This window comes from Nannospalax galili, unplaced genomic scaffold, assembly GCF_000622305.1.
Source record: "Nannospalax galili isolate Female #2095 unplaced genomic scaffold, S.galili_v1.0 scaffold54, whole genome shotgun sequence".
In the NCBI taxonomy this organism is placed as follows: Eukaryota; Metazoa; Chordata; class Mammalia; order Rodentia; family Spalacidae; genus Nannospalax; species Nannospalax galili.
The window spans coordinates 7,634,878-7,651,801 of NW_008341028.1; the positions used below are offsets into that span (position 1 = coordinate 7,634,878).

General features: G+C 41.2%; 2 protein-coding genes and 1 non-coding gene across 11 annotated transcripts in view; 2 read left to right on the forward strand and 1 right to left on the reverse strand.

The window, feature by feature from the left end:
• Nucleotides 1–460, reverse strand: part of Aagab (alpha and gamma adaptin binding protein) — a 60,419-nt gene extending 59,959 nt beyond the window's left edge. For all 3 annotated transcript variants that reach the window (XR_003850027.1, XR_003850026.1, XM_008836352.1), the window contains exon 1: nucleotides 322–460. Coding sequence is in view for 1 of the 3 variants with exons in the window: in XM_008836352.1 (XP_008834574.1) it covers nucleotides 322–394 (73 nt within the window). In the remaining 2 variants the exon portion in view is untranslated. The remainder of the gene's footprint in view (nucleotides 1–321) is intronic.
• Nucleotides 461–503: 43 nt separating this feature from the next.
• Nucleotides 504–16,924, forward strand: part of Iqch (IQ motif containing H) — a 222,292-nt gene continuing 205,871 nt past the window's right edge. For all 7 annotated transcript variants that reach the window (XM_017798967.2, XM_029565014.1, XM_017798968.2 and 4 more), the window contains exons 1-3: nucleotides 504–675; nucleotides 12,044–12,166; nucleotides 12,978–13,069. In XM_017798967.2, coding sequence (XP_017654456.1) covers nucleotides 562–675; nucleotides 12,044–12,166; nucleotides 12,978–13,069 — 329 coding nt within the window. In that variant the 5' untranslated portion in view covers nucleotides 504–561. The remainder of the gene's footprint in view (nucleotides 676–12,043; nucleotides 12,167–12,977; nucleotides 13,070–16,924) is intronic.
• Nucleotides 9,752–9,858, forward strand: LOC115070945. Its single transcript, XR_003850053.1, has one exon. It is a non-coding gene; the product is annotated as a U6 spliceosomal RNA (small nuclear RNA).

Below are 16,924 nucleotides of genomic sequence, written 5' to 3' on the forward strand. Positions count from 1 at the left end.
AACCGGGAACAGAGGAAACATACTACCCCAGGAACAGGGGGCATCACCCCAAATCACAACACACGCAACTCCAGCACCTTTCAGGCGCGCCAAGGCACAATTTGCAGGGCTTTCAGGCACATATTGAGTCCACCCCTGGGGTTAGAGGGTAGACTGCACCCAACATTGCACAGGAAGGGGTTCAGGCGTCAGGGGCAGACACCTGGGGAGGAGCTGGCACCAGGGCCCAGCCGGGAACAGGGACTGAGGGAGGCCGCGGTGCTGGGCCAGTCGCCCCGTGCTCTGGGCCTTGCAGGTCGGCCAGGGCGCCCCGCTACTCACGTTGCACCAGCCGGTCCCCGGTGAAGGTGGCGGAGCAGCTGGTGACCAGCGCGCAGGGGACGCCCGCAGCCATCGCTGCGCTGCAGAAAGGGTTCCAGGCCGACGCCTCTTCGCTTCCGCCTTGGGCGGCACCACTGCGCCTGCGCGCGGCGGAGTCGAGCCCGGGAGCGCGCGCTGGGTGGCGCGCGGCCCGACCATCTTCTGTTCCGGGTATGGGGCCGGCCGGCCGCGCGCGTTGCCATGGGAACGGTCGCACCTGGAAGCCGCACTTCGGCCGGGAGGTGTCCCTGTCCTGCTATAGCCATGGCACGGGAGACGGAGAACACCGACCCCATCGGATCCATCCTCATCCAGGTGGGAAACCGGCGGCGGCGCTGACCCCGAAGCCTGAGCTTCCCAAGCACCCCGCCCTGCCTCCGAGACACTCATTCACCCTCCGCCTCACTTAGGAAAACACACCCACATTTTAATTCTTTTTTACTTTCCATACTGGGGATTTACCCTAGAGGTCCTCACAATTGTCAAGCCAGTACTGTTCCACTTATATCCCAGCCCCCTTTTGACCTTTTTACCTTGAGACAGGTTCTCATTAAATTGCCCCAGACTAGCCTTGATCTCACTTTATGGTCCTGGCAGTCCTTGAATTTGCGATCCTGCTGCTTCAGTCTCCTGAGTAGTTGGGATTATAAACTTGCACCACCAGGTCGGATGCTAAAGTGCCAGTTTTAAATGTTATATTCTGAAATGTTTTTAAGCCCATGACTCGGGGGAGTGAAGGAGAGACTGATAGACAGATTAGGAGGTGATGAGAAATTTCAAGAGAAATCGAAATTTGGGAACTGTATTTCTCTCGTGTGAAGGGGTTGTGCAATCTCACTACACAGCCCTGGCTGGTCTGGAACTTACAGGGATCCACCTGCTTCTGCCTTCCCAATGCTGGAATTAAAGGCGTGAACCACTATGCCAGGCCCTGTAAATGCTTCTTAGCCACCTGGACTGTTTAATGTTTGCTTGTGAACACACACCAAAAAAATAAAGATAACTTGGATTGCAAATCAACATTATGGATATAGAAATGCAGAAATATAAAAACTTAAGGAAATATCTTTATAATCTGAGGGAGAAAACTTCTCCAGTATAATTGATTTTGTTTAAGCAGATTTTCCTGAACAATCAAGATGGGGTTTTTTTCACATTGGAATATGGTCACTTTAAGATGATTACACATTAAGCATAACTTTTAACTCATTTAGCTCCTTTTGACTAAGGCCTAAAGTAATTTTCTGAAGGCCTTCAGGACTCTTAAGAGGGTCTGAAATGAGTCTTACAAATGGGTCTGAATTTTCTTTGTCAGATTTGTGACACACCCTAATAATAGCTTTTCCGCAACTCAAGCCCCTTCACAGCTTCTTAGACTTCCCCATTATGACTGGGACCTAAAATATTTTTCTCATCCCCTCGACAGTTTACCCTGTGATGAGTTTAACCAAACTGGAAAGACAGAAGGAGCAGTCCCCACCAACTGCTCTCTCGCTTACACTAACTTTAAGGTTAGGAATCCCCCCAGCCACCCTCACTTCCGATAAGCTGGCTACGGTCCTGTGACACCCTCACATTTTATTGTTGATGAGCAAGATTCAGTGGAACACAGGGAAGTGCAATGCTTATGATTGATTCTATCACAGTCAAAAGAACAATTAAAATGAGCCAAGGGGAGAGACACAGGGCAGAGTCCAGGGGGCATCCCAACAGAGAGCATCTCGTCATCCCTCAGAGTCACTGTGCATCCTCACCTCCTCCCAAGGACATGTGACAGTATACAGAGTGTGGCTAACTTGAGTTACTGCAGTTCAGAGTTTGGAGTTCAGTCTCACATGGCACTCATGGCTTTACTTTGTGAAGGCTCCCATTCTTCCATGACACCTGACACAGCATGGCTCAAAACCCCCATCATAAACTGTTTGTTGTAGGACTGCCTGGTGGCTAAAATATCCAGGCACTTCTATCAGGCAGGGCATTCCAGGGATCTGAAGATCACCCCACAGTAGCCAAGGACAAAGGCTGCCCTCTTTGGGTAAGGTTGGTTTTTTAATACACATACCTCTCTTTCCACAGACTCTTAAAACAAGCAGAGCACTAGTGGAGGCTCCTCCTTGGAAGCAGCCAGTTCTTTCCCCACAATGATCTCATACCTGCTACGGGAACAGTCAGGCTTCCATTTCACCAAACTCAGAACATGTCTAAAAAAGAGACTGGACTCTAGGGAGAATTCGGGTGCTTGATTTCACACCTTGCCTTTGCCTTGAAATAATTCCAACACTTTCCCTTGTGGTCTGTAATAATGCAGAATCATATATTAAAAGCCTTTTTACTTTAGAGAGAAATCTAGAGAAAACTGGCCAACCTAAGATACACAACAGTAAAAGACAGCTTTGGCATTGAATTGCAAAAATGGAACAGAAAAGCTAAGAATACTCATGTCCATATTGATCAGCACTTCACTTGTTCAAGAAGGTGCTGTATTAACTTTTCCTGAGGAGACATGAACAAGCATTTGCTCCCCTCTGGTAAGGCACCAAAGTAACATTTCCACCCAAATCTAGCTTTTTGAAAAATGAGTTTATTGGATTTACTTACAGGAACATGGGTGAGGAGTTACAGGAGTATAGGTGACCCCAAACATCTGTATCACCAAAAAGTCTCACCCCAGCATAAACAACTTCCTCAGAGCTGCATAGATGGAGTTCCCCACTTCTGTTAACCTTCAGTGCTGTATATACTTCACTTCCAGAGAGCATGAGACTATAGGCAGCTGGGGAAGAATTACATACAGCTGGAAAGAAGTTGTAGGTAGAAGTGGCTGGAATCCCAAGTGAAGGTCTAAGGACCCTTTCCACCCCTCCTTCTTTGAGGGAACATCAACAGGATGATCTTGAGGGTCTTTTGTGAGTAGTCAGAGATGCTTTGTTAAAAATGTGATGCTTAAAGGACAGCATTCCATGGCAGAAGCTTTCTCCAGACACACTGAGTAGAGAGCTATGTAAATAAAGGAAGAAGGCGTATGTGTTAAACTAATCACTGAAGCCATCTCTGTGTAGGGTTAAATTCTCTTGTCTGCTTGTAGAGCCTGCATAGTGAGGGACTGTGAATGCCTTCCCCTACTTTGCCAGTGAGTCTTGAGTGTTTGGGGCAGGCAGCACCACTCTGACATAGGTCAGCATGGATTCCATTCCTATTTAGGTCTGTGATTATCTCCTTTCAACAGGCTAGCAGTAATCAGGTACATTAAATAGGAGTGTTTGTTCAGCAGACAGAACACTGAGGTTTGACCATGGTGTTTCACTTGCCTTTAAGCTATTATTTCATCTCCAGGATTGCTTCCTTTCTACAGAATGCATAGCTTGGATTAAATCTACTTCTGGCTCTAAATTGGCCCAATTTTTCCCAAAACTGCATGAATTTTCTTTTACTATAAAAGTGGACTTCCTTGCTTTTAAACTAGACAATCATATTGTTTCCATTGAGAGAGAGAGAGAGAGAGAGAGAGAGAGAGAGAGAGTTTGATTGCAAGTCACAGATATTTTAAATCCCTCCTTGTTTCACTCTAGTATGATATATTAGGCCTGTGTCTCAATCAGACACATTAAACCACTCTTTAGACTGCTGGCTCTCAAAGTGCGGTCACAGGACCACATCTTTAAACCTTAGATTCCCTCAAGTATAAAATGAAAATAATACCCTTAGTTCTTTTGAAAGATTCCTATAAGGATTAAAATTCAGAATTGTATATAAAATATAGCAATAAATGTTATTATTAGAACTAGACTGGACTCTTACCCAGTAATATTTATTTTGTGTGTGTTCCTTATCTTTTTAAAGATTAGACTGATTTTAAGTTCCTGGAAGAAAAGGAAATGTTAATATTGTCTTTTTCATCAAGACTACTTCATTCTTAAGTAACAACATCAGAAAATTATTCATTCTTACCTAGAAAATCATTCTTACCTAGAACTTTTTATGTGTTGCTATTTGGCAAACAAACTATGCCTGTTTCCCTGCTAGTTACAAGTTGGGTTTTGTTTGTTCTTTTTCTCTCTTCCCATCATACCAAACAGAAGCTCTGACTAGCTAACCTTGGATGACTGGGTAGTGATGTACTCTTTCATCTCCCATAATTCAGCCTTTGTCTAAGACTGAATAGATGAGCATCAATACTCCTTTGCTCCATCTCCTGATCCCATAGGATGTGAACAAGCAGCTGCCTGCCTCCACGCCTTTCCCAACTCCGATGGATGATATTATCCCTGAACCATGAGCCAAAATAAACCTTTCCCCCTCCCTTTGGTTGCTTCTTGTCAGTTATTAGGTTGCAGCAAAGTAAGTATCATAAGAAAAACCAGCTCTACTAGGGATCCTATAACAGCGTTCTTGTCTTTTTGCATTCAGTGATGCTCTTTTCTGATTTTATAATTATAACTTTAAAATGTATCCATGTTTAATCATTGTTTTGTAATTCAATGCAATGAGTCTCATTGATTATTTAATAGAAAATTATCATAAAATAGTTATTACAATTCACAATTTATTTTAAATAAGAAAAAAATTAACCCTATATTAAGAGTAAATTCTTGTCAATGTGTCATTACCATTGTCTTTCATATTTAGTATGATTTTAATATAGGTTTTAATTTTAATTTGGCCTTTAAATTTTATGTTAATACTAAATAAAATAAGATTAAACAATCAGCGTTTAATGTTTAGTTATATTTGGTACTTTAGGAGAAAACACTGTCCAGCCTCATACGTGCCAGGCAAGTGCTTTACCACTGAGTAGATAGAGCTAACTTCCTCACAAGTCTTAGTAATTGACACAGAATAAGTATATTTGCATTTTTATTTTGTTCTTTCAAGAAATCCTATGCTTCAATGTGTGAGCCTATATGTATTCGAGCTGTTCCATTAAATCTTAAACTATAAAAATGCTAATATGTTAAAAATTCACTTGCTTTTTTTTAACTTTTTCAACTTTATGAGTTATTGTGTTCAAGTTAAAAAATAGATAAGGCAGGCTGGAGAGATGATTCGGTGGTTTAGAGCACTGAGTGCTCTTGCCGAGGGTTCAATTCCCAGCACCCACATGGCAACTAACAGCCATCCTTAATTCCAATTCCAGATCTGATGTCCTCTTCTGACCTCTGCCTCTGTGGGCATTGCACAACATGGGTGCACTTACATCATACAGGCAATATACTCATACATATAAAAATAATAAATAAAAATATTTTTTTGAAAAAGCAGATAATACACAAGGCAGGGCTCAGGTATCTATAATACCAGCTCTTGGAAGCTAAGGTAGGAAGATCCCAAGTTCAAGGGCAGCCTGAGCTGAATCAGTAGATCTTGTCTCAAAAGACAAATAAACAAAAAGTCAGATGGCTATTATGCTTATTGCCAATTAGATGATCTCATACCCTTATATGTAAATATTAAAATAGCAACTATTTTATAAACTACAGTATTCCATGTCTGAATTTGATATTTTAAAATTATATCAGGAGAGGATTTGTGAATTACAAAACAGTCTAGACTCTATTGGTGAGTTTATATTTGCCAATATACTTGAAATAACTGTATAAGTAGCAACCAACTCATAATTATCTAATTCCATTTCAGATAAAAAAAAAACCACAATTGATTTTAGAATTGTTTTTAAGTGCTAGAATTTGGGGTTTTTTTGTTTGTTTGTTTGTTTGTTTGTTTTCTTTTGTCTGTTTGAGACAGAGTCTCTCTGTGGCCCCAGCTGACCTGGAACTTGCTATGCATACCAGGCTGGCCTCAATCCCACAAAGACATGCCTGCTTTGGGGGCTGGAGAGACAGCTCAGTGGACCTGGGTTCAATTCCCAGCACCCAATGGCAGCTGACAATCGTCCATAACTCCAGTTCCAGGAGAACCCAACACTTGGGGCATTCATTGCACAAAATGGGTGCACTTACATACATGCAGGCAATACATTCATACATACAAAAATTCAGAAAACAAAATAAATAAAAAAATTTTTTTAAAGATCTGCCTGCCACTGCCTCCTGAGTGCTGGAATTAAAGGCATGTGCCACCACGCCCAGCAAATGATAGAATTTTTAAATATTCTATTTCAATTTTAATTTTGAATTAAATTTCAAATGAAATTTGAAAGAAAAAAATTTAATACCTGTGAACAGCCTTAAAACAGTGTGCTGGAACTTCATAGACAATCAGATTATTTCAGCTAATGAATTAACCCATGGATTTGTGCCATTTTTCATCAGTTGCCACCTGTCTGTAAATGCTTACAATATGACCTGTTACAAACCTTCACTTTGCATTTGCTTACACCTCCTTACATTCTGTCAGGTAACATTGCTAAGACACAGTATCAGTTACTTTTGTTGCTATGATACCTTGACCAAAAGTGACTTATGGAAGAAAGAGCTTATTTTGGCTAAAAATTCTAATGGGAGAGTCCATAATGGCAGGGGAGGCAGGAAGCTGAGAGATCACATCCTCAGCAACATGCAGAATGAGAGAGAAAACTGCAAGTGGGGTGAGGCTGTAAACTCCCAAAGCCCACTCCTAGTGACATGCTTCCTCCAGTAAGGCTCCACCTCCAAAAGGTTATATAGCCTCCCCAAACAGTGCTACCAACTGGGGACTAAATGTTCAAATACCATAGCTTATTGGGGACATTTTTCATTCAAACCACCATAGTCATGTGCCATAAGGAATAAAGGGTTGAAGAAAATATTCTCTTTGCTGGCTTAACATCAGACTCTAGCAAAAGCATAGGCTGATTTAGCATGTCAGAGCTTACTATAGCATTTAAAAGAGTAAGAAAATTCATCTATAATTCATGGGTGTAGTAGGAGTTATAAATCAGTCTATTGTATGCAAGAGTTGGACAATATGGAATAATGGCAGAGTCCTTTATTCTTCACAGAGATCTGACAGGCAGTCTTCTATTAACATCTTCAAGTTTGTGATTCTAAGTTTATGCATTTGTGTCCCATGTAAAATGCACAAACAACTGTTAATGATCTATGTTGGAAACAACATTTACTTGTAAATTTGTATAGTTCAATTTTTCAAAACTAAAAAAATGGAGATAGACTAATATCTAAGCTAGCATAGAAACACTTTTCTATAGATGGAAAAGACTAATCATAAAAGTAGTATTTTGAGAACATATCTAAAATACTAAAGAGAAAAATACTTAATGTAAATAATATCAGTGTGCTCATAAACTCTCCATGTGACTTGCTATGGAAACTAAATGTCTGCATTTTCCAGAGTAGTTCCAGTTGTTGATGCTCTGTCCCATTGTCAGATCATATATCAAGTCTCTGTTTTCATTTTTTTGTTCTGGAAATCAGGGCACCTTCTCTATACAGAATCCCATTGGGCAATATTCTATCAGCTGTGTCACTTCTTTCACTTTCGGGTCTGTAATTCCAGATATTTTTATGATTTTAGCTGAATCTTCCCTCAATTAGCCAAAACAGTGAAGTTTTACCATTGCAATGGCAGTCATAAGATTGCCAACCTTCTGGAGAGCCAGATACTACTGAGAGGGTTGGGCTATCTCACTTCATCCTAACAACTTTGTTAGGTAAGTATTAGGCCCTAGTTTATAGAATAAAGTACAGAACAGGTAAAGTGACTTGACCAAAGTGACAACAACCACTATCTGTTGACCCTGAAATTTTGTGAAATTATCTTTTATGATTAAACTTGGTTTTATGCTTCACTAAACATAATGCAGTGTCATTTTTTATATGTCTTAATATATGTCCATGCAATAAGGGTTACCTGGTCTTTCCAATGAAAAGCACCTTTTTAGTTACTTTCAGAAATTATATTTTGGGGCTGGAGAGATGGCTCAGGGGTTAAGAACACTGACTATTCTTGCAGAAGACCCGAGTTCAAATCCCAGCACCCACATGGCAGCTAACAATTGTCCATAACTCCAGTTCCAGGGAATCTGACAGTCTCTTCTGTTCTTTGTGGGCATTGGACGACATGGGTGCACTTACCTACATGCAGGCAATACACGCATACACATAAAATTAAAATAACTGCTCTTGCAGAGGACCCGGGTTCGATTCCCAGCACCCACATGGTGGCTACAAACCATCCTTAACTCCAGTTCTAGGGGAATATGAAGCCCCCTTCTGACCTCCATGGCATTGCACAACACGGGTGCACTCACACATATGCAGGCAATACACTCATACGCATGAAATAAAATAATAAATAAAATGTTAAAAAAAAACAAAATTATATTTTAAGAGTATAGCTGTTATGTGTTAACAGCAAACTTGGAAATGTTGGAGCTAACTGTGTTACTTGACTTTTTGCTGGCCTTCTCATCATACCCTGTGTATGCTTTGCAAGGAGCACACAGTAAAAATGAATGAGGTCAAAGGGAACACGAAGTGATGCGAGTGGGTCAGTCAAACTCGGTCCTGAGCAGAGATAGATAAAATAGAATTTTATGTTGCTGTTAGCTCTGTTGAGTCTGTTTCTGTTGGTTTTTAAAATTCTATAGCAAATCTTTGCTACATTAAATCTTTCAAGGGCTTCCATTAACATCTTTGTCCCTAGAGTGTCAAAATAACAATCTTTCTCTAAGGAGGAACTTGTAGAAAAGCAATGTGTTCAATGATCACAGAGACGATAGGTGACATGTAAAAGTTTCAATATGGTAGATTGGACCTAAATGAAGAAAGAATAGAAATTTAGGATTTAATCTCTTTATCAAGCCTGGTGTCATATTTCCTACAGCATTTGTCTATATTGCAATTATAAAACAGGTGGTTAGTAAGAGGGGAGGGAAAAATAGCCCAGTAAGAAAAGTGAAAAGCTCTTGAGAAAGATTCAGTGTGCAGTGATTTTTGCCAGGGTTTTCAATTCGGGGGAACAGAACTAATAGAGGTTTGGCGCCCCCCTCTCTGGCTAACCCTATAGGAAGCACTTTTCAGAGCATTTTATTCTCATCACTATTCTGAAGTAGGTAGCATTAATCCCCATTTTCCAGGTGAGAATACTAACCCTCTAAGAGGCTGAGTAACTTTTCCGAGTTCAAGCAGGGCTCCAGTTGGCATACATCTGCCAACAAAGTCTATATTGGTTGATTTTAAAAAATATTTTATTGTGGAGTTCAAGAGGTGGCTCAGCAGATAAGAGCACTGGCTGCTCTTGCAGAGAACCTGGGTTTGATTCCCAGCACTCACATCATGGTGGCTAACAACTTCCTGTAACTCCAGTTTCAGGGTATCTGACACCTTCTTCTGACCTTCATGGGCATTGCACAACACAGGTGCATTTACATACATGCAGGCAATACACTTATACACATAAAAAATAAAAATAATAAATAAATTTTCATTTTATTGTGCTCACTTTGGTAGCACATACACTAAAACTGGAACAATACAGAGAAGATTAGCAAGGCCCCTGTGCAAGGGCGATGTGCAAATTCATGAAGTGTCCCATATTTTTTCTCAAGAAAAAAATATTTTATTATTTTGATTTTTTTATGTGTATGAGTGTTTTGTCTGCATGTATGTAAGTGCACCCAGGTCATGCAGTGCTCAAGGAGGCCAGAAGAGGTCATCAGATACCCTGGAACTGTAGTTATAGCCACCATGTGGATGCTAACTGAACCTGGGTCCTCTGCAAGAGCAGCCAGCTCTGAACCACAGGGCCAGCCCTCCAGCCCCTACATTGACTTTTATGCATGTTACCTTATTTTCATTTAATAATTTCAGAGTAGGGTGATTATTCTTCTATTCTTGGCAAAGAAACTAGGGGAGGTTCTAAAATTGTGGATGATATATGTGGAAATTGCATAATTAGTGAGAGTTAGGATGGGAGACTGACTGTCCAGCTGACTTTTGTTGAGTTCTTCTAATGTAATGGGCCTGGTACAGATTACCTCACAACTCTGCACACAAGTGTCCGCAAGGCAGATGGGGGAAAACAAAAACCTTGGTATATTAGCAAATAATCCAATTCAGTTTCACTCCCTCAAGCAGTTGATAGACATAATTACAGAGTGGTCCACAGATCTATACATACCAGAGGAGAAACCAAAACACAAGGGCCCCCAATGGACTCTGCCTTGAACTGCCCCTCTGCACTTTCCAAATGTTTGAAAACAGTTGAAAGTAAATCAGCTCATGGCAGAAATTTGGACAGAAGAATAAAAAAAAGTGCCTCTTCATCTTTGGTCACCACAGGCAAGCAGTGAGTGTGTTCAGGTATCAATCTGTACGCCCTGAAGGTTCTACATGACAATTTGAGCAGAGTACAGATGACCAGATGTGTCTGCCAGACTTTGATGCCCATCAGTGAAAAGATGCAAATTCTGTCTCTTGAATAAGCCACTGGGTTCCATGGGAACAACCCCAAGTAAGCAATAACATAGGCTGGACCAGTGTACGAGTCCAGTTATCCTAACCGAGAAAAAGTAACCATTTCAAAATGCCTTTAGCAACTTAGTGTGCAGATTGTTGTTGGTGTGACTTGCTGAAACAGGTGTTAGGTTCATGAATTTGCATAACAAAATGTTTTTCTTGTGGCAGAAGCCCATGCAATAATTGGTGCCATCTGCATTTATCTGAAGTTTGGTTTCTAATATGACTGCAGAGAGTCAGGCGCTTCCTTGTGTGTCACAGTGCCCATTTGATCCTGAGGGTGCCTGACAGAAGCGTTCACCGTTTTCCAGGAGAGTGTATATTGAAGGAGAATGTTAAAACAATAACACATGCTGCTTTTTCTTCATGGATTATTTCCATTTCTCAGTACACAAAACAAAATCAAAGCCACACCCACAGAGCTCCTCAAGAGTGGTGTGTGCCAGCCAGCCAGCCAGGATGAAAGGCCACCAGGCCCTGCCATCACATTTACAGCACCATTGAACAGTACTGCCTCCATGCCGTCCTTTCTTTGCTGGAACTTGTTTCTTACTTTAACCAATCTGCAGAAATTAGAGTCTGGCACAGACTTAACCATCTCTGGCTCATCTGCTTTGCCACCAGAGAGAGCAGGAGCCATCCAAGCTGCAGTTTCATCTTGTATCCAACTACAAAACAGAAATGGTACAAAAGCCTTGCTCTTTAGAATTGGAGACAATACTAGAGGCTTCTAAATGAAGACTCTCCTACAACCACAGAGGCAGTCCTTTTGTTTTATTTTATTTTATTTTTTTGTTTTTGTTTTTTGAGACAGGGTCTCTCTGTAGCCCCAACTGGCCTGGAACTCACTATGTAGACTAGGGTGGCCTCAATCCACCTGTCTCTGCCTCCTGAGTGCTGGGATTAAAAGACCTGCCAAAGCAGTCCTTTTTAATGAATACCTTAAAAACATATGCCTTTAATAATTCATGTAGGTCTGGGCTATCAATAATTGCATGACTGGGGTGTGACTCAGTTGGTAGAGTGCTTGCCTAGCCCTGGATTCTCTATCTAGCCTTGCATAAAAACAAGCATGGTGGTACATACCTGTAATTCCAGTGCCCAGGAGGTAGAGGCTGCAGGATCAGGAAGTTCAAGACCATCCATAGCTACATAGTGAATGCAAAGCCACCCTAAGCTATACGAGACCCTGTCTACAATCAAATAGAAACTACAATAGGTAGACAATGTGTGTGTTCTTCAATATTTTATGATTTTTGTCCATACAGGTCCATGAAGATCTTCATCAATTAAAGGAGAAATTAACAAAATTCTCAACTGATGAGAAGAGAGAACCTCTAGATATTCAGGATCTTGAAACTGCAATCCAAAGGACTGAAATGGGGTTAAAAGTAAGTAGAGCTTTAGATAATAAAGCACTGGAAAGAGACAGTTCTCCCAAAGAAAGGACTGGTACTTCTCACAGGGTCTATGTAATTACTAATTTGAGGACAAAGAAACTAGTGAGATAATTCATTACTCTAAACAGACCTAAGGGCAGAGGAGAATGCAATCTTCAGACCAGGATAATGTTCATTTATGAAATTAGCATGTATTAGCAAATGGGGTCCATCTTCCAAATGAGGTCCAAATGAGGTTTGTCTTCTAGGCCTCTGCTTTTCCAGCAGATTTTCACTCTGCTACACCCTTGGCTCCACAGGCTGTGAGAAGCATGTTGTGTTTAGCAGCTTCATCAAACTGGTACACATTGTCCTACATTACATGACGGGGAGAGGTCTGACCCAGGTGGAATCTCTGGGCTGTCCATTTTAAATAAGCTGTTACCTAAAGGCCAGGACTTTCCTCAGACTCTTGAAACCCCTGTAAGAGAAAGACATTATTCCATGTTGAGATTACCCAGTCGATCTACCTAGCTGAGCCATTTACTGTCTATCATGCATGGTTTCCTTTGTGATGAGGACTGCAAGTCACTCAAGCTTTGAGTCTTAATGGCTTATTATGCTTTTTAGAACAGTTGAAGTAATTTGGCCTTCAGATGCTTAATGATACCTTAGGCATGTAATAACACATAGTTTGTTGTGATTTTTTTTTTTTTTTTTGCTTAATCACACGACTCAAAGTGTTAACCTAATGACATGAAGTAAATTAACTGAGGATCCTAAGTCCACCATAATGGCCTGAGCTTTGCCTTTTCTGTGACAGATTCACATTGAGAAGTATTTAGATGTTGTAAACCACCGAGTGTTAATGGCTCCTGTGGATGAGAACTTAGATTCTCCTTTGACTTTCAAATGGTAAGTAAAATAGCCATGTTTAGAGCTCAAAGTAAATAAAACAAAACAAAACTTTATCTCTTAAGAGAAATGCTTATAAAGCCAAATTTTCTTGGCTTTCTGTGTTCACATCTATCCTACCAACTTCAATCAAAAATAATGGCAGAACTTGGGATTCAGTGAAGTTTGCTGTAGGTTAATCTTACTGAGTTTTAATGGTAACCATAACAATTATTTCAGGTCCCAGATAAGTGTTGCTTTTTGGCTTTATTGTTTTTTAGTGTGGAAGATAGTTAAAATCCAACTCCTAAAGGAAATATTTTAATGCAAATTGGTTGCTTATATACCATTTAGGTCATGTGGTACTTTGTTTACAATTTTTGGCATGTCATATTAATCTATTTTGAAAGTAATTTGAGGGATGCTGGAGAGATGGTTCAGGGGTTAAGAGCACTGGCTGCTCTTGCAGAAGACCCAGGTTCTGTTCCCAGCAACCACATGGTGGCTAACAACCATCTGTAAGTCCAGTTCCAGGGGATCTGATTCCCTCTTCTGGTTTCTGTTGGCATTGCATGCATGGGTACACTTACATACATGTAGGCAAAACACAGACATAAAAAGAAATAAAAATTTACAAATTTACAAAAAGCAATTTGGGGGTCTTAGGAAATGATTCAGCAATTAAGAACACTTACTGCTCTTCCAAAGGACCTGAGTTCAATTCCCAGCACCCACATTGGGCCCCTCAGAACCACTTGTAACTCCAGCTGCAGGAGATCTGATGCCCTCTTCTGATCTCTTACAGCACCCACACACATGTGGCGTGCGCACGCACACACACACACACACACACACACACACACATATAAACACACAAACAAAAACAAAATCTTAAAAGTAATTTTGGTATCCATAGTAAAAATAAAGTTTGATCGAAATATCCATTATGTAATATATCCTAAGAGATTGTTTATTAAAATTAGAACAGAAATGGCCTTACATCACCCTGGGTCTTCTGAATGAGGGAATATGAGTTAAGCTTGGTAATGAGTTTGAAGACCTCATGGCTCTTACTTTTATTTTTATATGGACCTGGCATATGTGACTAATAGCAAGCAGGAAATTCAGTGTTTAGAGACAGTGCCCAGGGAACCATAGAGATCTGTAGACAGAGCTAAGTCCCAGCACTTAGTGGAGGGGAAAAGAGCTTTTGGCTTTGGGGGCATTGCCCCTGCCTTCCCTGCCCCCATGAAGGCAGTTTCACAGGTATCCACTATTCTTTGGTAAAAGTGACTCTTTCTTGTTCTCCTTCTGTCTCTAGCTTCCTTGCCTACATCTGTCCTATCAGACCACTTTGTGTTCATCACAGTTTCACTCCCACTTCCTAGATGGAGTATCATCTACATATTAGTTATTACTGCTTTGTAACAGATTATCCAAAATTTAGTGTCTTAGAACACCAACATTTATTATCTTGTAGTTTGTTGTCAGACCTGTGCACAGCCTTGCAAAGAGCCTCTGGCTTGGGGTCACTTACAATCCCAAGTGTTCACTGGAGCAATCCCTTTTAAGACTTGATATGGTTGGGGCTAGAGAGATGGCTATGCGGTTAAGAATACTGGCTGCTCTTGCAGAGGACTGGGGTTCAGTTCCCAGTACCCACATACATGGCTTCTAACAACCATCTGTAACTCTAGTTCCTGGGGGTTCTGATGCCCTCTTTTGACCTCCTCAGGTATTGCATGACGCAGGTGCACTTACATCCATACAATACTCGTACACATAAAATAGAATAAAAATATTTTTTTAAAAAAACTTGACATGGGATGGGGAAGGCAGGTGCAGTAAGGATGGTCAAAGGTCTGCTTCCAGGCTCGCTTATGTGGCTCCTGGTTGTCTACTGGCCAGTTGTTGGTATGCAAGCATGTGAAGTTGTCATCCTGGGGAATAGGAGAAAAACCATTCCAGCTGGAAGCCTCCGGAACAGTAAGGCTGCAGATGGCCAAATGGTGGACACCGTAGTACAGGAATATTATGTTACCATCAAGGTGGCCTCAAATACAAAGTGATCCTTCTGCCACAGCCTCCCCAGAGTTGGAATTATGGCTACCCACACCTGACTTCACTGTACTTCTTTACTGTAGCAACACACTGACTTCCCAACTCTCCACTCACCTTTAGGTATTTTGTGAGTCAAAAACTCTTTCTCCTTCCTTCCTCCTTATCCTCACCTTTCATCCCAAATAAAACCATCTTACTAGACCACATTTAGTTTAGATCAGGACAGCTTAAACAAATTTGTGCTCTGTGATAGCCCTGTGACTGGTACTCTGTGGGATTTAAAAGAAGGTCATGACTTTCTCTCTAGACACAGAGAAGAACTAAGCTGAATTACTGTGTACAGTAATTCAATCACTGTGCCTGTGATTAAAAGGTGACACAGTATGATAGGAGGCTAGAACATGGAGAGGTTACTGTGGGCTACTCTGGGCTAGAAAGAGTTGAGGGGTAAAGTGGTTCATGGACTCGGGGATGCAGAAAGGAAAAGGGAACACTTCCTGAGGAGAATAAAATAACCTGAATGAAGACTACATGGAGAGTGAGCATGGATGGTCTGTCCAACAGGGAAGACCACTCAGCTTGGAGGAGAGACACGGAGAAGGGGCAAAAAATGAGTATGCAGCGTGGGGGTCAGATTGGGCAAGAGTAAAGTATAAATTAATCTCTTTTGTGTCAGTTTGTGACAAGAAGAAAATGACATTTTCTGAAGATTAATGTGGAAATGCCATAGAGAATGGATAGGAAAGAATGTAGTCTAGCGATAATCAGTAGGTAGATTACCAACAGTCACCCACACATGAACTAAATGGCTAATACAGCATTTGTTCAACAAGCATGTGTTGAACACCTGTTATTTGCTAAGCATGGTGTTAGGTACTGGGGCTGTGCTAATTAGCCGTAGAACTTGTCCTTACAACCCAGTGTCATCTGAGCTATACAGATCTAGACACAGATGTTTGCAAGGAGAGTAAAAGGAAAAGTTGCATTTGGAACATCTGGGAAGAATCTCAGTGCGCTCAAGTTTGGAGGGAGGTGTGAGATGAGTGAGACTCAAAAGGGATCCAAAGCTTTGGGACCTGGGGCTCTGAGACGGCAGAGGAGTTGTGTGGATCTAAAATATCAGCCAAGGGAAATCTTTTGGGAAAGAAATCCAGGTTCCGTTTTTAACTTGAAATGTCTTAATGCAGATGAAACAGGGTTTGGATAAGCTGAAGTAGGAGACACTTCTCTTCCTGAATTTTAAGTCCCAGGACATTGAAATGTGGAGCTGGGGCCAGTAGGTAGATAGAGCCAAACGGAAAGGCCTGGGGAACAATGGGGCCGGCAGTCAGGTAAACAAATGTACACTTCGCATGCCCAGCTTAGCTAAGCACATTTATGTTCATTATCTGAAATAACCCCTAGAATCACACTGGAATAGGTGCTATGTCCTTATTTCATAGATGAAGAAATGAGATTGAGTCAGTTACAGAAGATTGCAAGGCCAAGAAGTCTGCAGGAATTCCAAGAAACCCAATCTCCTGATACTGAATCCGGAATATGTTGTCATGCTAATGACAGACACTAGAATGGTGTCTGCAATGTTTTCAACATCTTTAAGTTCTTAAACGAAATTCTAGGGTGAGCATACCTGTAAATAATATTCATTTAGCTACAGAGGGTCAGACTCTTATGATCAGGAGCCTGGTCCTGAAATTTTTGTCCCCCTGTTGCTATGAAAGGTTAAAGTAAGCACACTTGCAGTGGGGCTAAACCAGCACTGGGACCTGGGTTCATGCTGGCAGGAATCTCCAGTGTTTCTCAAACCAGGAGACC